This window comes from Prionailurus bengalensis, chromosome E3 (genome assembly GCF_016509475.1).
Source record: "Prionailurus bengalensis isolate Pbe53 chromosome E3, Fcat_Pben_1.1_paternal_pri, whole genome shotgun sequence".
Classification (NCBI taxonomy): Eukaryota; Metazoa; Chordata; class Mammalia; order Carnivora; family Felidae; genus Prionailurus; species Prionailurus bengalensis.
This window is the reverse complement of record NC_057357.1, coordinates 22057844-22078512: the sequence shown is the minus strand read 5'-3', so window position 1 is coordinate 22078512 and position 20669 is coordinate 22057844. Positions and strand designations below refer to the sequence as shown.

Here is a 20669-nt window from a genome sequence, read left to right as displayed (position 1 = left end):
CCGTGGATTAAAAACAACCACTACCAAGCAAAATCAAACAAAAAAAGATCATAGCTCGCTACAAGATCGGGTGATCGAAATAGGAGCCTGCTGTTTAGCTGTAATGTAACACCACGTCTGTGATGTTATTACTTATGCGTGTGCAAGAACAGCATGCTACTCAAACAGGCCTAACTTGGCCTTACTGGTGAGTATGGGGGTATTTCATCATACACACTGAGCAGGCTGGCCTCTGAAGACACAAATCACAAAGAGCCTTACTAACCTTTGAAAATCCCACTAAAATCACCCATGGAACACAGCACGGAGACCTACTGTCTCTCACTAGATCTGATACCACCCACCATCTTTTTTTTCTTCCAGAATTGGAAATACTCAAGTTTCTCCAGCTGAACATCAGATTCAGTGGTTGGCTTCCACTGAAGGGCCACGTTCTATCCAAAATAGGTCTCTTTAAACACCAAGTCACACAACTTACTGTGAGAGGTGGGTTATTCTCACACTCGCTCCTGGACATCTGTCCACAATATTTAACTTTTCTCCCCCACCCTCTCTCTTTTCCCCGAGTGTGTTCGGGTGGCTCTGTCACGTGTATGATGCCATCCCACAGACCACCAAGGAAAGCCTGGACGCACACGGTCTGGATGTTAGTAGACAAGCTACCCATCTGTCTTACGTAAGTCATGGTAATGTTTGGAATGAACTAGAGCAAAATTCCTTAAATATCTGGACCTAACAATCACGGGGGCATAGTGGGCCATTCTCATGACAGGTCGGCTGAGGCCGGACCAGATAGCGAGGGTTCAACCATCCTTCTACATGACATCTGCCGCTGGATGCGAGGGAACAGCTCTGAACACACACCTCTCCTTCTTCACCAAGTCCCCTTCCATTACTGCCATGCTGGCAGGTCGTTTCCTCTCGAGGGTCCCTGAGTCAGAGTCATTTCCAGTGTGAGATGAGTGATTGGAATTTGGGGTGACGAGAGGCACGAATGCTTCTGAGACGTTAAATTCCACCTCTGCAACAAGAGAAAGAAACAAGTGTACAGGCACACCTCGGAGATGCTGCAGGTGCGCCGTCCGACCACTGCAACAAGGCGAATATCACGATAAAGCAAGTATCACGATAAAGTGAATACCCCAATAAAGTGAGTATCGTAATGAAGCAAGTCAAGTGACTTTTTTGGTTTCCCAGAGCATATGAAAGTTAGGTTTACTCTATACTGTCATCTATTCAGCATGTAATAGCATTATGTCTAAAAACACAACGTATATACTTGAAATAGAAAGTACCTTATTGTTAGGGTGCTTGGGTGGCTCAGTCGGTTAAGCGACCAACCCTTGATCTCAGCTCAGGTCATGATCTCACAGTTCACGGGTTCAAGTCCTGCATTGGGCTCTGCACTGACGGCACGGAGCCTGCTTGGGATTCTCTCTTTCTCCCTCTCTCTCTGCCCCTCCCCCAACCTCGCTTTCTTTCTCTTTCTCTCAAAATAAATTCACTTGTCTTTTAAAACGATTTTATTCTTAAGAAATGCTAACTATCATCTGAGCTCTCAGTGAGTCGTAATCACTGATCACAGATAACTACAACAAATATAATGAGAAAATTTGAAATACCACAAGAATTACCATAATGTGACAGAGACACGAGATGAGCAAATGCTGTCAGAAAAACGGCACCGACAGACATGCCCAATGCAGGGTTACCACAAGCCTTGTCTGTAAAATAATGCAGTATCGAGACGCGCAATAAAGCAAAGCGCCATAAAATGAGGTTTGCCTGTGTGTGACAAGAGAGCATATGGGGGCACAGAGCTTGAAGACTCCCTCTGCAACGAGAGCCTCATTCTTCAGCCCCTCAGCCCTCATTGCTCCACAAGTGGAACCCCTGCACTCTCCTCTTAAGAATGGTTTGCCGAGGGGTACCTGGGTGGCTCTGTCGGTTAAGTGTCCCACTCTCGATTTTGGCTCAGGTCATGAGCTGGTGGTTCGTGAGATTGGGCCCCACGTTGGGCTTGGTGCCGGGTGTGGAGCCTGCTTGGGATTCTCTCTCTCTCTCTCTCTCTCTCTCTCTCTCTCTCTCTGGCCCTCCCTCATTTGTGCTGGTTCTATCTAGTAATTAAAAAAAAAAAAAAAAAAAAGAATGGTTTCCCAAGCCAGGGGAGGTAAAATGAAGGAACTAGAAATAAGGAAGGGGTGTGATTCAGAATATAACTTACACGATCCCTCTGCTTTCTTCGTTTAAAAAAAAAAAAAAAAATCATGGAATATGGACAAGGGCAATAAGCATGGATTACTTCTTTGGATAAAAAAATGATAAGTATTTACATTTTGATTATAAAATGCAAATAAAAGGCAACACCAACTCTGTACTGCCGGAAGCAGTTTTTCCAAGACTCATTTTCCCAAAGAAATCTTGGGCAGAATGCCAGGATTCACTCAGACATCACGTATTTGTTGAGCAGCCTACATGAGGGAGGTGGGATTCTTGATGGTAAAGAAGAGGTGAGCCTGGCCTGGGGTCATTCACAGAGCTCACAGAATAAGGGGTGGGGGTCTGGACTCCCAAAACATGCCGACCAGTGGCCCCAAAGAGGGTCGTGGAACCTCTGAGGATCCCAGGACTACAACAGACGCAGTCTGAAAATCTACGGCCTGTAGACTGAAATCCTACTTCTCTGACATGCCAACTCCGACCTTCACAAAATGGCTCCAATCCACCTATCCTGTGTTACCTTCCACCTTTACGAAAAAACCAGCTCTCTGCCTAGAGAAACAAAAAGAGGTCTTCCCAATGGAAAACTGCATATTCAGTGTCACCTCTTCTACAAAGCAGTCCCTGGTTCTTTGTGCCCAGCATCTGACTTTGTCAAACTATCCGCCTTTCCTTCTCACTCGCCATGTGTTACAATATCTGTTTATGTGTCCTTCTCCAAGGGCCAATTTCCTCCAGGGGACAGCATGTCACCACCAGCATGTGGTGCCTAGTGGGTATTCCAGTATACGCTGGCTAGAGCGAACAACTCCAGTGTTAAGTGAAACAAAGCGAAACACAAAATAATGTGGTGGCCAATACGTCAAAGATGAATGTAAGCGGTCTATTTTAAAAAGAAACGCGAAAAGGGGAAACCAGTTAGGTAATGGTGAAGGGATTACTGATGCATTTTCTTCTCAGAAGAATTGCTTATACTGTTATTGTGTTGCTTGGGCGGTCAGTGAAGTTGGAAAGGTGAATTACCTTCAGGGAAGAACCAGTCGGCGTGCTGAATGATGGGCTCAATGACCGCAACCACGTGGACAGATGTGGCCGCTGCCATTTCAGCTAGCGACCTGCAAAGGACATTCACAAAGTCAAAGTGCTTCCCCCAGGCAGGTTGTGTCACGGCAGTGTAATGACGATAAATCTTCAAGCACAAGTGCAAAAATTAGATGCACGGGGCTCTGACCTAGGAGTGTGGCGGTGATGCCCCAGGAGGAAAAACTACCCCCACTTGATTATCGCTCCTTGGTCTGCGTGCACCGTGTTAACAGCAAGTGAGCCAGTGAACAACAGTGTTCAGTCCAAATGCTGATTTTAAGTTGGTTCGGAGCAGGATGTCAACCGGGCATTTTCCCACCGTGTTCCCACAGTGTTGCCCGTGGTAGTTATCTTGTAAGACCCAAGATACCACCACCAGTTTTGCCCATAATACAGCAGAAAGTATGTATTGTTTTGCTGTGCCCCTCGTATCAGAAAGCCTGAGCCCCCACAGTAAACATAGTATTAAGGGGGCACCTGGGTGGCTCAGTCAGTTAAGCACCTGACCCTTGCTTTCGGCTCAGGTCATGATCTCACAGTTCGTGGGTTCGAGCCCTGTGTCAGGCTCTGTGCTGACAGTTCAGGGCCTGCTTGGGACTCTCTCTCTCCCTCTCTCTCTCTCTGCCTCTCCTCTGCTCTCACTCTCTCAAAATGAATAAATAAACTTAAAAAAAAAAAACCCCACAGTATTAAGGCTGTGATATCTGGTCCCAAGATGCATGTTCAGAAGTTGACAGTGTGAATGTCAGGGCTCAAAAGGAAGAAAATAAGAATCACTATCCCCGCTGTCAAGGAGCTCACGTTCCAGTTCAGAGTCAGAACACCACAGAAGCCAAGAAGCTGTGAAGGCCTGACACCCAGGGAGCCCCCACGTGCTTCAGTGAACTCACCTCACTGAACTCAATGTTTACAACACGGACTGTTACAAGGTCTGGGTCATAAATGAGGACACTGAACCCCCAAGAGGCTGGAGCCCTTGCCTGACTGCCCCAAACCTCCCTCTATACCCCTCTGACCTCTCTTCCCACCGGGAAGAACATCTTCACCCCCATTACCAATCAAGCAAACGTTCTAGCTCCTTTCAAATTCCAGCTTAAAATGCAAGCGCGGTTGTACATTTTCCCCACTGCCCACTCAGTCCTCCCTTCCGTCCTTCTGGATTCTGATTGCCCTTGTGCCTTAGAACCCTGCTGGACTAGGGAGCAACTCTTCACTCATGATCTCAGCCAAGTTTTCTTTTTGAGGAGATACTATCTGCTGATTGATTTGCAAGACCTTTCAATATATTCTGGACACTTCTGGAGGAACTCTTTCATAGTTCGTGAATTACCATTTGCTTAAGGTGCTTTCTGACATTTAGAAGTTTGTAGCTGTTGAGACAAATCTATTCATTTTTAAATTGTTTACACCAATTTTATGTTTCGAAAAGACCTCTCTATCCCAAAAGGCAGTAAGTATCTACCTGCCATGTTTATGGCATCACTTTTTATATAATTAATCCTTTGGTCTACCTGGAATTTATTGGCTGTAAGATATGATGTATGTAGTTAACTTTGTATATCAACGTAGTGTTAGTTTTGCTTTATGATATTGGATCTTTTTAAGTAATCTTATACATAATGGTTGGGCGGGCATGAGTGAATAAATAAATGGAAAAAAAAGAAAGGTTTTAATTCAGAAAGTCACTGCATTTTTTTTTTAATGGAGATGAGGACTGCCCATGATTTTCCAATACGAAGAAACATGGAGGGAGTCCTGGGGTGGTGGGGAAGGTTCGGGATGTGGCCTGGGGGTCCCATGACTTCCCTGCTGTGCAAACTTAGGCAAGTTACTGGTCCTCTTCTGTAAAAATGAGGACAGAAGCACCTATTAGAAAGGTTATTTGTGAGAATTGAAATGAGGTTAATTATTATGCCCCTGGACAGAGTAAATGTCAGTGTCCGTGATTTTCCAGAAGCTTTCTAGCTGGTCTCCCTGACCCCTCTCCTCCAATCCACATTTCTCAGTGCCAGCAAATTATCTTTCCAAATATGGTTGGATGAAGTCATTCTTCTGCTTAGAAACCCTGATGCCTCCCTGACCACTTACGATCCCTTAAATTCGTTCTAAACCTCAGCAAGATACGTGAGGCTCTTCAGAACCTGGTTCTGGCTGCATAATCCCCAGTCACAGTCTCCTGGCCCCTGATTATACAAGACCATATGACAGCACTCCCAGACCCAAATTAGCAACCAGACCCTTCCATGCCTGCAATGACTTTGCTTATCTGGTCGCACCTTCAGGAAGGTATTCATTCATCCAAGTACAGCCCAAGTGCCGTGCGAGGCTCTCCCTGAACTTCTCAGCCTGAGCTGTGTTCCTTCAGTAAGTACCATGGTCATCCAACTTTATAACATCTGTGACAGCATCCCCACGAGCACAGACTATGTGCAGAGCTCATCACTGTGCCACAGCTGTTCATCTGCCTGACTGCCCAAGAGTGGGACCCTCTGAGGACTGTGCATGTGACCAGCACCGGGGACAGGACCCAGTTCATAGCTGTGTTCCAAGAATGTTGGCTAAATGGAAAAACCCAAGTTCAGAAGCGCAACTCTGAAGTGCATCTTACACCAGAATGTATTCCCACCAGGTGGAGAGAAGAGATGAATCCAGGTATACGGGGAAGACTTACCCTTCGTTTTTGGCCCATAGTAAGTTAGGGCCTAACACAATTGCAATGTTGCTGGGAGTCATTTTATTAATGTCGCTGGTCTGGGCAAGCTTTGCAAGGAACTTGATTAAATACCTATGGAAGAAACGAGAAGAGAGGAAGCACGTACTCTGAAAACTTATAGCATCCTCCTGCCCACGTGCTCAGTTCCAGATGGCTCAGGTGCTAACTGCAGAGTAACGCTAAATCAGAATCTGGCTCAGGTTCAGTATTTTACAAAGTCCTGTGTTCTTTGCTTCAGAGAACAGAAAGCCCCACATTAGGGCTTGGAAGAGGAAAAGAGCTCACGTGTAAACCTCAATGATTCAATCCCTATTTACTGTATATTTCTAATCCATTTCTCCTTTATGCCCTACCTATGTACCCCCCAATTACAATATGATTAGCTGTGGGCTCAATATATTTTAATACAAACATAAAAAAATACAAGTATAGGTACACTGCTTAAAGGAAATCGTATTTGAAAATGCTTTATGTGGTAATTATGAAAATCTCCAATTTATCATATAGATATACTCTCTTCTATATAAGCACAGCACCTCAGGGGCGCCTGGGTGGTTCAGGCTATGATTTCGAGGTTTGTGAGTTCAAGCCCTGCATTGGGCTCCGTGCTGTCAGTGCAGAGCCTGCTTGGAATCCTCTCTCTGGGCCCCGCCCCCTCTCTCAAGATAAATAAATAAACTTAAAAAAAATTATCTCTGCCTCTACCCTGCTTGTTCTTTCTTTCAAAATAAATAAACAAACTTAAAAATAATTTAAAAAAAAAAAAGCCGGGGGGGGGGGCGCGTGGGTGGCTCAGTTGGTTAAGCATCTGACTCTTGATTTCAGCTCGGGTCATGATCTCACAGTTCATGAGCAGGGCTCTACGCTGTGGTGCAGAGCCTGTTTGGGACTCTCTCTGTCTCCGTGTCTCTCTTTGCCTCCACCCCACTTGCTCTTTCAAAACAAATAAAAAAAACCTAAAAAAAATTTTAAATACATAAATTATAATATATCCATACAGTAGAGTACTATGCAGCCATAAAAAATTGTTATGTACTAATATGGAAAAATCTTTAGGATGTATATCCAGCAAAGAAGTTAAAGAGAATGATGTATACAATATATACTACCATTTGGTTTTTTAAAAAAAAGGGAAGCATGTGAGAGAAAGAAATGTATGTATGTGTATATATATGAGAGATTCTTCTCTGTACAGCTTTTGAATTTTGAACTATGGGAACATACTCCCTATTACAAATACAATTAGTAAAAATTATAAAGAGTAAAATAAACAAAAAAAGAGGCCAAATCCCAAAGTTCCACCATAGTTCTAACCAAGACTATCTGTAATCCCAGGCTGGGTGTGGCTGGGTGTGCTAAATGAAGCAATGAAGGTTACTAAAAATATTAACATATTCCTAAGGCAAAGTTGATACTTAAGGTATTAAAAGGGAATATTTAGCTTAGTTTAGTGGTAGAATCCAGTACTGAAATTAAAGGTCGGGTAACATACCAGAAATTTCACAAGTATTTGTCATTTTGGGCCAAGTCCCCTGTACAAAATTCTCTTTGGTTTTCAATGACTTAGGGCTACTTTTTATCCTCTCTATGCTTCTTCAGAGTCACATTTTAAGTCAAAAGGAAAATAGAGGTTAAATTCTAGAAATTTATTCTGTGGTAAATTTTCTTAGAAACCTAGCTATTCCATAAAGCAATACATCATCTCCAGTTCTTGACCTTTCATTTAATGGGATGATTTATGCTCTATTAAAGATAAATTTATGTAGCATATAAAAACACTATTGCAGAAAATAGAATTATTAATTTTTGCCTTTTACATGCTGGAAAATCTTATTTATTTACTTATTTGCTTGCTTATTTACTTACTTATTTACCCATCCATCCACCCATCCATCTATCTCTATCCCCAATGTGGGGCTTGACTCACAACCCCAACCCCAAGATCAGGAGTCACATGCTCCACCAACTAAGCCAGCCCAGCGTGCCCCCATACAACAACTTAGACTCTGAATCCAACGTGCAGTCAAGCCAACTTTCCACGAGAACCTTCTTCCCCATAGCTGCAGTGGTAAACTGACCAGGTGACTCACGTGTTCGTGCAGATGCAATGCAGGTGCTTCACGTGCAGCACGATAACACACATCAAATCCCATGCCCTGCGCCCCCCCCCCCCGGTACCCTCCAAAGCACTTCTGTAGTGCGCTTGAATTAAGTGGCCTCTACTGCAGGTGGAACCTTTCTTCACTCCAGAGTCGCTGTGGCTTGGTAGCTTAATTTGCAGAATGCCGGTCATTCGTACCTGAAGTTAACAAAATTTTGTGGTGGCAACTTCTGACATGTTCTCCATAAATCTTGAAGTTTTTTGTCTTGATCCTGCACACTGAGGAAAAAAAAAAACCCCGGTATTCATAACTCTTTATCAAAACACCTATTAGTAACACCTGTGTCAACAGGCTACATTAACAGCAATGTCTTCGTTGACAGAGAAAGCACAGTTGTGACATAGGGTAGATTTGGAAATAAATAAATTTGGAGTCAGATACCAACTAAATATTTAACTCTGGGCAGTTGGTTAGCCTCACTGAGACTCAATCTCCTGACGTGCCCAACAGGGGATGAGAGTGTTGATTCCACCGAGTGACTGTGAGTTTCCAGAAGCATCGCCGTGCAAACTGCCCATGCCAATGCCCGGCACTCGTGAGACAAGACACCACCAAAAATTCTGTCTAGAAAACGCGTATCTCTGTGTGTGGCTTCATGGAGCCCAGATCTCTTGTCGGCCCAGCCACACATGAGGTGGCCAAGCTCCCAGGCACCCAGGTACCAGTGTCTTTCCCTGCCCTTCATACCACTCCAAGTCTCCAGGCCAAGAAGCCCTTTTCTGTGCTGAAGCATTTGCAGGAGCTCTTCTGCTCTACAGTTCCAACACACAAACTTTCACAGACACAAAAAAGGGCCAGATGAGATCAGTCACCCCAGCCTGCCAGGGGGAGAGCACGTTAGAAGCTGCCCACACAATACACTTTTGGATCTAAAACATCCTCCACAACTGAAGCAATCTGGAGTTACAGGAAGGGGTCAAACGTAGTTATACTTTAAGTAAGCTTCACGCCCCATGTGCAGCCCAACACAGGGCTTTGAGCTCACGACCCTGAGATCAAGACCTGAGCTGAGATCAAGACCTGAGCTAAGATCAAGAGTAGGATGCTTAACCTACTGAGCCACCCAGGCGCCCCAAACACAATGATACTTTAAAGGCCAGTCGATGTGTCACCGGGATGGGATGGTGGCCCATGCTGACATTTCTCAAGTATATGGAATCAATACACCAATAAACAGATACCTTCTTTGAAAAGTGTATTTCCTCACAGGGATGAGTTTGAGAGTCTCAGAACTGAGAGAAGAATCAAGTTCGGGAGGAGTAGAGGCTACCTAAGAAAAGAGACCTCAGAAAGCTCCCCTACCTGACACTGATGTTGGGTTCCATTTATTCAGCCCCACAAACATGGACTCTTACAACAGGTTGCGCCACACGCAGGTTCCAAGGATATGACCACAACTGAGAACTTATTCTGACTTTAAAAACCTCATCACCTACCCAGGACGTGTTTCGCATTCTGTGGCCACAAAGGTTCTGGCGCAAATGCGGTTAAAACGACGGGGCAGCCCCACCTCCTGCTGCAACCGAGCTCATCAGACCCAGCGGCCCATCTGCTGGGAATGGGTGACAGTGGCTAAAGACAGGGGAAGGGGTGGAGGGGAAGGGAGATTTGTTCCTCTTCCCTTAGGGGTGAGGAATTAGGGACCTGCCGGAGGAGGTGAGTCAGAACCGTGAGGCACAAGCTAACAGGGAGGCAGGCTGGTGGGCCAGATCGAAGCCCCTGGGACTTTTTGGACAAAGCTGCCAGCGGCTCCTGGACAGAATGAAGCTGGGGGTGGAGGGGAAGGGACAAAGATAGAGGCACAGTCTTTGGGTCCGACAGGTCTGGGTCTAAATTCCCACTCTGCCAATTACTTGCTGTTACCTTGGCCCTGTTCCTCCCCAAGCCTCAGTTTCCACGTCTGTAAAATAAGGATAATGGCATCTTCCCTTTAGGTCATTGATTGTGGATTACAGAAGGTAATGGGTACAAAGATTAGTAGGTACTTAGGACACAGTAAATGCTCAGCAAGTGTAAACTGTCATGACTGGTGCCATCAACATTGTATTCTTGCCCTGCTGAGTGTCCACAGTTCACCAGGCACATCGCCACTGATCACTATGACACCTGTCCCCGTTATAGGGCTGTCTTCAATATAAAAGGGGCTTGGGATCAGCTGATTTATTAGCGCGGGTTCCACTATATGTCTTCATCGACATACATCACACGTATTGAAGCCAATGCACTAGGGGTGACTTTCCTATACTAATAATCATACTCACGCTCAATATTTTCACCCTAAACTTAAGAGCACGCTAAATAACGAATGTGCTATTTTAATGTTATTCTATATCCCCCAAGAGTAAGATAATTCACAAAGGGAACATAATATTCCATAATATTCCTTTAACTTATAAAACTCCGTGTTCTTTAAACTTACCTTGCCACTTGGGTCCATTCTTCATACAGACTGAAGGTCATCAAAGGTTCAGGTAATTCCCGTAAATAGGACTTTAAAGCACCTGGAATTATTAACACTCACTTTGAGTATGTCCAGGGGTAAGCATGGGAATCTGGGACGTGTTACTTTACAAGCTGAAATGATCTCAGTTACCACCTTTCGAGAGTATCTAGAACAAGCCACTAACCAGCGGGAGTGGCTAGAGAATCAGGTGCTCCTAAAACAAATTCTGTCTCTTGCATAATATAGAGAGGGATCAATGGAAAATAAAATTAGCTTCAAAGTCACCTTCTAATAGACATCACTTCCCCAGGAAGATCTCGAGTCTGAAGGTGAAAGAAGGGAAGGAAAGGGGCACTTGGGGTCTCAGTCAGTTGAACATCTGACTTCAGCTCAGGTCATGATCTTACGGTTCATGGGTTCGAGTCCCTTGTCGGGCTCTGTGCTGACAGCTCAGAGCCTGGAGCCTGCTTCAGATTCTGTCTCCCTCTCTCTCTGCCCCTCCCCTGCTTGTGCTCTCTCACTCAAAAATAAACATTAAAAAAAAAAGGGAAGGAAATACAAGCATGTCTCCAAATATCTGGATTATAAACCACCTTTACCTTTTACGTAATAATCAGGAAAACAAAGAAACAAATAAACCCTCCAGAACAGAAAAGACTGTGTGTGTGTGTGTGTGTGTGTGTGTATGTGTACACTCAGCTTTTTAAAAAAGTTTTATTCATTTAAGTAATCTCTACACCCCATGTGGGCTTTGAACCCATGACCCTAAGATCAAGAGTTGCACACTGTTCTATTTGTCCTTTCGGTTTTTTCCAATTAAACTTATATAGGGAGACCATTTCAATTTTATCTGTCACTTAAACCTAAAATGAAAAAAAAAATTTTTTTAAGTAGGCTCCACACTCAGCACAGAACCCAACGCAGGGCTTGAACGTCTGACCCTGGGATCATGACCTGAGCTGAGATCAAGAGTCGGATGCTTAACTGACTGAGCCACCCAGGCGCCCCCAGAACTGGATTTTTGACTGATGCTCTGTCTGAGATGCGACCTGCCACCCACCCTGAGGGCGACTCCTTGCGGCTCACCTGCTACAGCGTGGGGGTCTGAGTAGAACTCATCCAGATGAGAAGTGGAGCAGTCTAAAGCAGCTTTCAGTTTCTTTAACTTGGAGGCCCCAGCTCCAATTCGGAAAAGGCCCTGAAGACAACAAAAAGCCATCAGTGTCAAGTTCAAGTTGGGGGCGGCAGTACAAATCCGATGGAAGAGCCTTCTGCCCCGGCCCTGCAGACCCCTCTCCGAGGGCGGGAACACTGCCTGCCTTGTAGGGTTGCCAGGAAGGGTGACGAGGACAAGCGCAGACAGAGAGCAGCGCATTCCCGATCAGCGAGCGCTCGTGCCCTGCCCCGCTGCTAAAATACCTGTCTCTATTAGAAATCTAAATGTGCTATTTTATACTTCCACAAGGCTGATTGCTACAGATTTTCTAAATTTAGGATTCTTTTGTTTAAAAAAACATCTTATGAGATGGATATCTCATGAGAAATTGTTAGACTAGGCCCCTTAGTCACTTTCACTGCTCTAAAAGTTACTTGGAGAAAAACACGTGAAGGTCGCCCAAGAAAGGCAGGACTGTGAAGACACTGGTCCAGGAGTTATGAGATTCGGGTTTTAAGCAAAATAAATCTAGGCAGGGTTCCTCAGTCTCAGCAGTACTGACATTTCAGGAGCAGTAATTCCTCATCATGGTCCTGTCCTGTGCGTTGCAGGCTGCTTATTAGCAGCAGCCCTGGTCTCTGCCCACTAGAGGCCAGGAGCAACCCCCCTCCAAGATCGTGACAATCAAAAATGTGTCCAGACTTCGCCAAATCGCTCCCAAAAGGGGAAAAAATTTAGCCCTGGCTGAGAAGCTCTGATCTCAGCTACTAGAAGTTGGGGTCATGTCAGTGGGGGATGGGGCAGTGCCTGGAAGCAAACACAAGAGGGCTTCTAGAGTGTTCCTTGATCTGGATGCTGATCACACAGGTAGGCTCAGTTTGTTAACATTTATCAATGCATCACTTATGATACATACATTTTTCTATCTACATTATACTTCAATACGGTTCTTTTTTTTTTAAATTTTTTTTTTTTTTACGTTTATTTATTTTTGAGACAGGGAGAGACAGCATGAACGGGGGAGGGTCAGAGAGAGAGGGAGACACAGAATCTGAAACAGGCTCCAGGCTCTGAGCTGTCAGCACAGAGCCTGATGTGGGGCTTGAACTCACGGACTGCGAGATCATGACCTGAGCCGAAGTCGGATGCTTAACCGACTGAGCCACCCAGGCGCCCCTCAATACGGTTCTTAAAAGGAAAAAAAAAAAAAAAAAGACTCGGCATTTGATTTTCATCCCCCCACCATGGGGATGTGTGCCGAATTCCTTATCTACACAGGGAGTAAGTAACAAGACCTGCTCGGCTCCTGGGTTTTTCTACCATACCCATGAAATAAACCTCCACCAAAACTGCACAGTACCACACGAGGGTAAGATTCTCGCTACGAACAAAGTTCACGGAAGCTCTGGTCCATTTAATGCATCATGAAAGTCAATGCCACAAATCACAGCCAGAGTCTAACGTGAAACAATCAAGGGGACAAAAGAAAGTCAGAGTGTACTGCAGGCGGGAAGGGTAAGTATTGTTTTCCTATGAATTTGGTTTTATTCACAGTGTCTAATGTGCAGGGTCTCAAAATGGGGGAAAACCACCAACGGGTCTACACAGTACAGACGGTGGCAAGCAGGCCCGCTCGGCGCCCTTACCTCTTCCTTCATGCCTGTCTCCAGAAGCAGCATGACACAGGCCTCGATGGGCAGTGCGATCTCACGCCCACTCCGCTTCAGGTGCTCTTGCAAAGGAGTCCCAAAGGCTGGCTTTTCTGCCCACTTATCTAGAGCAGCAAAGCATCCAGTGAGACACCCAACAACCTCACGGCATCAATGGGGAGTCTTTCCCCCCCACCAAATTACCAAAGGGGATCTTTTTTTTTAAGCGGACTGGTGGTTGCCGCTTTGGGAAAAGGGGAAACATCTGTTCTGTTTGCTTTTGCCGTTTACCATTTACTAGAGCAAAAATAGGCATGGGGCTGGGAGGTTACTTGCGGAGCAGAAGCCCTGAACACCCTCTGTGGCACCCTGTGAGAGCGGCCCAGCTGAAGTCATGAGGGTGCTCCTGCATGGGACTGGTGGGACTGGTGGGCTGCCTGGCCCTACACCGAGGATGCGTCTAGGCACCCTGATTTCACTGGAAGGAAACTGATTCCAGCCATGCAAAGCAGCACTGGCCTTCCATCTAGGGGACTCCCTCAGTGCAAGAGGAAATAACTTCTTAAGATTTTAAACACAAGCCAAGCATCATCACACAAGACCGGAAGATGGCCGATGGGAACTCGTAGCAAATGCAACGTCTCCGTGACATGCAGTGCTTCCGAATGCCGGAGCCCCAGACAGGTCCCAAACATTCTGCGTAGGGAACAACGCGGGATCCGCAGCCCCAAAGCAGCTGAGGCTGAAGCCTGTGCCAGCAGTAAAGCGATCATTTATATTATTTTGGGGTCAGATACTCTGCTCCACTCCATAAGAGATTTGAGGCAGCTTAGCAGAAATACATACAATAAAGCAGCAAAACAGAAACAAGAGTTTAGCGAATGGATGTGTCCCATTGGAATGAGGAGCACTCGGTTGGGTCTGGCCCGCCTGCGGGTCCTGTGCATATCTACCGCTGCCCAAGAAGCACACGGACGCAGAAGAGGGGAAACCGGCCCAAGAAAAATGCTCAGCTGAGGAACACTTAGTTCCTTCTGGTGACGGGAAAGGTTCCCGTCCTCCTCCGCACCACCAATGGACAATTATCCTTCAGCCGCTCTGCTGTTCGAACCACGAGTTCAAAGCAGACATGATCACCCTGGTGTGTCCTCTTAGACTCCACTACACGAAAGAGCAGGGACAGGCCCCATCGTGTGATCTGCACATAGTGGGAGGAAGAAGAATGGAATCCCCAGGTCCCTGGGCCTGAGAGCTTGTGCAAGGCTAGAATCGATGGGAAGAGTGAGTGGGGTCCCGGTTGAAGAGAGGTGAGGGCAAGAGAGGCAGGCGCCCTCCTCATCTCTGGCCCTGGCCCCGGCCCCAGCCCCAGCCATGGTCAGCATAATTCCTAGCAGCAAGAGCATCCAGGGGCCTGGCCCTTCTCCGTGACAGCCCTCTCAGAGGCCAGACCTTCCCCCGCATACTTTGTCCCTTTCATCTAAAACGAGGATTCTCAATCAGGCAGAAAACGGCCACATGACCCCTCCCCTGGGAGATACATCAGAGTGCCCCAGGGGAGTTCTGCAAATGGCACCTGCCATCACGGCCACCCCACATGCCTGACTCCGTGGCGGCAAGGGCTGGGTGTTCTCCAAACACCTGCTGGAACTTTCTAGTAAACACTCTATGGTGTGCCCTGCCCCCCACCACGGTGTAATGTTGGCAGAGGGTGGACGTGAGAACCAGTGACCTAGACGACTCCTGAGCCAAACCGCCCTGAGGATGCCGGCCTCTCACACAACAGACCAGTCAAGTGCTGGCTGCCACAGCGGCACCCACAGTTCACAACACCCCCCCCCAAATAAATATAAGACACACATGTAAACGTACAACACTCATTCACAAGACAACGCATGTTTGCTAAGTCACGGCCAAAAAATGGTATAGATGAGGGTCACAAATACAGTTGTCCACAGGGGCCAGGGACATACCAGTCCTGCGCCTGGCGCCCGACCCACGCTGCCATGTAAGAAAACAGATCCAGGGTTGCCAGACTCCCACAACTTCCAGGAGAAGCCAGAAACCAGATTGCTACATGAAGGTGTCTGGTGTTTCAATGATGGCAACATTTTTTTTTTAATGAGATGTGGCTGTTTGCGACTTCTGGCATAGACCACAGACACTAGAGTGACTCAGGAGACAAGGTGTGTGCTGTTGGCTTCAGAGAAGGCTTCTCAAAGGAGGGGGGCTTAGATGAATGAAACAGACCAAGGAAGACCAGCTGAGAAAGGTCCAGGGACCTTGAGTCTCAGAAGTGATATCTGATTCCACAGTTCACGCGTGAAGTGACACAGGCCCGGGGGGACGGCATGAGAGGAGGAGAAGGCCTAGCAGAAGGCAGAAAGGGCAGACCCCGGCAACAGGTGGCTCCAAGTTCAAGCCCGGATGGTTTGGAGGAAGGCGGCACTCGGGAGAGCCGGAGGACGAAGGGACAGCTGGCATGAGGGGAAGAATCGGCTTGCTTTCTGGGATGTGTGGCGTTTCAGGGCACAGCAGGCCCTCAGAGGGAACCAGCACTGAGGAGGCCGTGAGGCCTAAGACGCTGGTGAGATGGGAACTGTCACCAGGAAGGGGCTCTGGGGACAAGGAGGGCAGGAGGGGGAAGAGCACAGCCCTAACAATGAACTTTCCTGTTCCCTGTCACTGGCTGACCTACTTCTCTAGGGAAAAGAGCCTTGGGAAAAAAAAGAGGTTGTTTTGGGTTTTTTTTTTTAAAGTCCTGCTCACAAAACCCTATCTTCCCTTTTGCTGTGCTTGTTCGTCAGCTCCAAACCAGATTTTAATTCATTCAAAGGCTAAGATGATGACGGTTACCATCTTGTCCTACATGGGGCCAGGCACACGGTAGGTATCCCATAAATACACACTCCTGGAGCTCAGAACTTGCCCGGCAAGAGCCTGCCCCTTGCAAGGCTGGATGTACGCCAGCAGCTTCATTCCCTCGCACGGGGACTTGACCTCGTCAGCCACAAACGAGGAAACCGGATCACGTAGGAAAGCAAGAGCAGCTTGCCCTAGGAAGAGCTCATCAGATGCGTGCACTCGAGCTGGGTGAAGATCTGCCTATGCAGATCGGGGCCTCCTCAAATTTAGAGAAGTGGCGTTGTTGAGGGTGCCGGTGTGCGTGCACACCCACACACGCTTGCTCTCTTTCGCGATCACAGAGTCACTGCGCTCAGCACCTGGCTTGAGACCAAAGGTTCTGCAGGGGGAACCTAGGCTCCAAATGCGGGGTCTACACAACCAAACAGTACAATAGGTCCAAAGAAGACAGACTAACTTCTGCCTCAACCAGGTTTTCAGATCTCTGCTGGCAGATGCTCTGATGGCAAATGAGAAAATGAGAATCAAAAGCTCTAATGTTGGGCTAAAACTAAACATCAGAAGGAAGTTCAGTCCACTCATGACTTGTGGGTAAAGTCTGCTGAAAGCTTGAGTATGGAGAGCAGAATGTGAGTGCTGAGAACAAGAGCCTTGTATGCAGGCAAGGAAGAGGGGGAAGGAAGTTGTCTATGGCCTCATGGTTCATTCCCACCAACTGAGTGCCTGATGAGGGGCTATCAAGTACTGGCTTCTAAAAATCCCTTTCTCAAAGTCCAATATTTTCCCCAGAATGTATGCTCTTGGAGTCGCAGGGTCAGAGTTAAACCCAAGGGAACAAATAACTGACCCGGAAAAGGAGAAGACACGAAAACACATACAGGTACTCCCCCAAAGGGTCCAGCAACTGAACATGTCAGAATTGCACATGTCCCATTAGTATGTTAATTTGGGTTTGGAAGAAATTAGAGAATGCGGCGAGGAAAGATGAGATTATGCTAGGAAACAGTACTCTCCGAGGAGAAAGGCGTTATCCAAAGGAAATGCATGCAAAGGAGTCAGGGTGAAGAAGAACAGAGCGCAAGTGGCAGAGGCAAAAAGGAGGCATCAGCCAGCACGCAGGTTACATTACCTTGATGGGCTCGCATTTCGGGAAGGGCCTTTTCTAAGACTGCTAATGCTTTTCTATGGTAATCTGCTTGGGCTTCTAATAACTGAGAACAGACCCACATTCAAAAACAAAAGCAACGTTAGCATCGGATGGACACACACACAATGGCTGAGCAAAACCAAAAATGAAATCTTTTGCAAAACAAAACAAAAAAACTAAAATGACTCCATTTTTACAATGTTTTCATACTTTATCAAGGCCAGGTGCTTACCGTAATGAAGAATTTGCCATACTCCCCTTCTTTGGCCATAAAGTTGTACATGTCCGCTGCAAGCTGGTCCTGGTGAGTGGAAGAGAAGAGAGGTCACTGAAGAAAATGGCATCTGAGAATTAATATCCATGAGCTCTTAGAGCAAAACGTCATGGAAAGAGCCACAGATTAAACGTCCATCAATTGCCTGGTATAACCATACCTTGGGACAACAGCAACAACAAAAAAGGAAGCTTATTAGGGGAATGATGTGGGAAGATCTCCAAGATACACGGTTAATACTCCTTATTAAGAAGTGAAGTATATACAGCCACCTGGGTGGCTCAATCTGTTAAGTGTCCAACTCTTAATTCCAGCTCAGGTCATGATCTCACAGTTGGTGAAATTGAGCCCCAAGTCGGGCTCTGCGCTGACAGTTTGGAGCCTGGTTGGGATCCTTTCTCTCTGTCCTCTCTCTCTGCCTCTCCCCATGCTGGCTGGTTCTCTCTCTCAAAATAAATAAATAATCGTTAAAAAAAAAAAGAAAAAGAAAAAAAAGAAGTGAAGTATAGGGGTGCCTGGGTCGTTCAGTCGGTTTAGCATCCAGACTCTTGATTTTGGCTCAGGTCCTGATCTCATGGTTCATGAGATTGAGCCCTGCATTGGGCTCTGTGCTGACAGTGCAGAGCCTGCTTGGGATTCTCTCTCTCTCTCTGTCTCCCTCTGCCCCTGCCCCACTCTCTCTCTCAAAATAAATAAATAAGCATTAAAAAAAAAAACAAGCATAGAGCATTAGTTATGCTATGTTACCACCTGTGTAAAAATAGAAGAGAAAAAAATGTTATATTTTTGCTGCCACATTAGCATAAAAATATCTCCGGAAGAAAAAAACAAGAAATTGGCAATCGAGGTTACCTTTTGGGAGCAGAGGAAATTCGGCAGAAGCAGGACAAGGGTGGAAGAAAGACTTACTGTATATTGCTTTACGCTTTTGATACTTGAACTAATGTAGATGAATTGCTTATAAAAATTAAATAATTTGCTTAAAAGTGATAGATTAGGCAATTGTGTGTACATATATATATATATATATATATATGTTTCCTATATTATATTTGAATTAGATTGTGTTTGAATTAAACATGTATATATTTATAAAATGTACTGCCTTCTGTTTTTAGCATCAAGGTGCACAAATTAACATGAAGGCCCTTCTCATTTATGAAAAAACTTAGAAATGCTAGTTGGGAGCAACAAACATTCGTTTAGAATAACTGGGAAAGCAATGGAGTAAATTCATGGAGACCCACCACACATCTCCAAAAAAGAAAGGGAGAGAAAGAAAAGAGAAAGAGGGCAGGGCAGAGGAGAAAGAAAACAAAGGAAGAGAGAAGGCCTTTCACTCATAAGTGGAATTTAAGAAACAAAACAGATGAACATAGGAGAAAGAATAAGAGAGGGAGGTAAACGATAAAAGCGACTTTTTTTAAAGTAAGCTCCACGTCCAACATGGGGCTTGAACTCACGACGTCAAGATCAAGGGTCACATGCTCTGCCAACTGAGCCAACCAGGGGCCCCAGAGACTCTTAACGACAGAGAAAAAACTGAGCGTTGCTGGTGGGAGGTGGGCAGGGGTTAGACTAAATGAGTGATGGGCATTATGGAGGGTACTTGTTGGCATGAGCACTGGGTATTGTATGTAAGTGATGAACCACTAAATTCTACTCCTGAAACCAATATTACACTGTATGTTAACTAACTAGAATTTAAATAAAAACTTGAAGCATTAATTTTTTTTTTAAAGGAAAAGGCCTGACAAGTGGAAGCTGGGGATGACCTGGGTGGGTCTATGCCACTCTTGACGGCCAAGGTGTTGGAGTCTGGCAGTCACGTGGAGTCAGAGGACAGAAAATGAAGCCTTGGGTCCGGCAAGGTGAGGAACTGTAACTGACAAGTATGCTCACATCACACACAAAGATCCCCGAGAAACTATATCCTCAGCGGAAGGGTGGACCAGAAAATATTCGCTCAGTAGCATATGGAAAGAATAGAGTATATGTGTTTTGCATTGGGAAAGTAAAAATATTTTCCTGGATTTTACAAATACAGCCTGATTTCATGAAGGTCTGAAGTCTATGTTTATAATACGTGTGGTTCAGGAATCCTCAAACTGAGAAAGTTAAAGTTAATTAAAAATGGCCTTGAACTGGTAATACTCTAGGGAAAGTCACTCCCAATCCTTAAGAGTCCCACAGATAAAGTCTCTCTTAAAATGAACTCACAATACAAAATTGCAAAACACAGGAAGAAACAATCCACCATGAAGTAAACTCCCACCACTCTCACTGAGGAAACAGAATTACCAAAGATTCTTACAGTAAGTATACATAAAATGGTTAAAGACATTAAAAAAAAAAACAGGCACTAGAGAACAATATCATAGTATCAAAAAAGGCTGACGTGAAGAAATTTGAATGGAAAAATGCAGTAAATGAAATTCCAAACTCAATGTTGATTAATTATACAGCAGATGAGACTTAGCTGAAGAGAAAATCAGTGAAACAGAACTTAGATGTTGGGAAATTACCCAGAAGTTAGCAAACAGAGACAGAAGATATTTTCACAAGTTTTCACCATCTGAATTGAGAAGCTCTGGGGTGGAAGTCGAGAGAAGACACATCAGCCCATAATGCACCAGTCCAGACTCCCAAGACCTCTGTAACTCTTCTGCACAGGAATAAGCCACTATGAGACCATTTTATCAGAAGCATTTATCTGAAGGTCATCTTTTCAAATGCAAAGGCTATGGCATGACTTTGTGAGTTCAGTTTTAAACAACTCATTTTACTGCAGTTAATTGATCCTAAAATTCATTATCTTGAAGAATGAATTATAGCGTGACTTATACAAACTAAAATATAACAGTCCCAACACTATCTAATAGAATAGAGACCAGTTTTGGAAAAATGCTGAATAGTAAGAGGAAGAAAAGCTTAGGTCAATGACCCTAAGACTCACCAAA

At 45.5% G+C, this 20669-nt stretch overlaps 1 protein-coding gene across 4 annotated transcripts in view; it reads right to left on the bottom strand.

The window, feature by feature from the left end:
• ARHGAP17 (Rho GTPase activating protein 17) overlaps window positions 1-20669 on the bottom strand; it is a 90050-nt gene that overhangs the window by 17547 nt on the left and 51834 nt on the right. For all 4 annotated transcript variants that reach the window (XM_043560264.1, XM_043560260.1, XM_043560261.1 and 1 more), the window contains 9 exons: window positions 17668-17736; window positions 17418-17499; window positions 13424-13551; window positions 11708-11819; window positions 10598-10679; window positions 8316-8396; window positions 5975-6088; window positions 3244-3335; window positions 865-1021 (listed from right to left, as the gene is read on the bottom strand). In XM_043560264.1, coding sequence (XP_043416199.1) covers window positions 865-1021; window positions 3244-3335; window positions 5975-6088; window positions 8316-8396; window positions 10598-10679; window positions 11708-11819; window positions 13424-13551; window positions 17418-17499; window positions 17668-17736 — 917 coding nt within the window. The remainder of the gene's footprint in view (window positions 1-864; window positions 1022-3243; window positions 3336-5974; window positions 6089-8315; window positions 8397-10597; window positions 10680-11707; window positions 11820-13423; window positions 13552-17417; window positions 17500-17667; window positions 17737-20669) is intronic.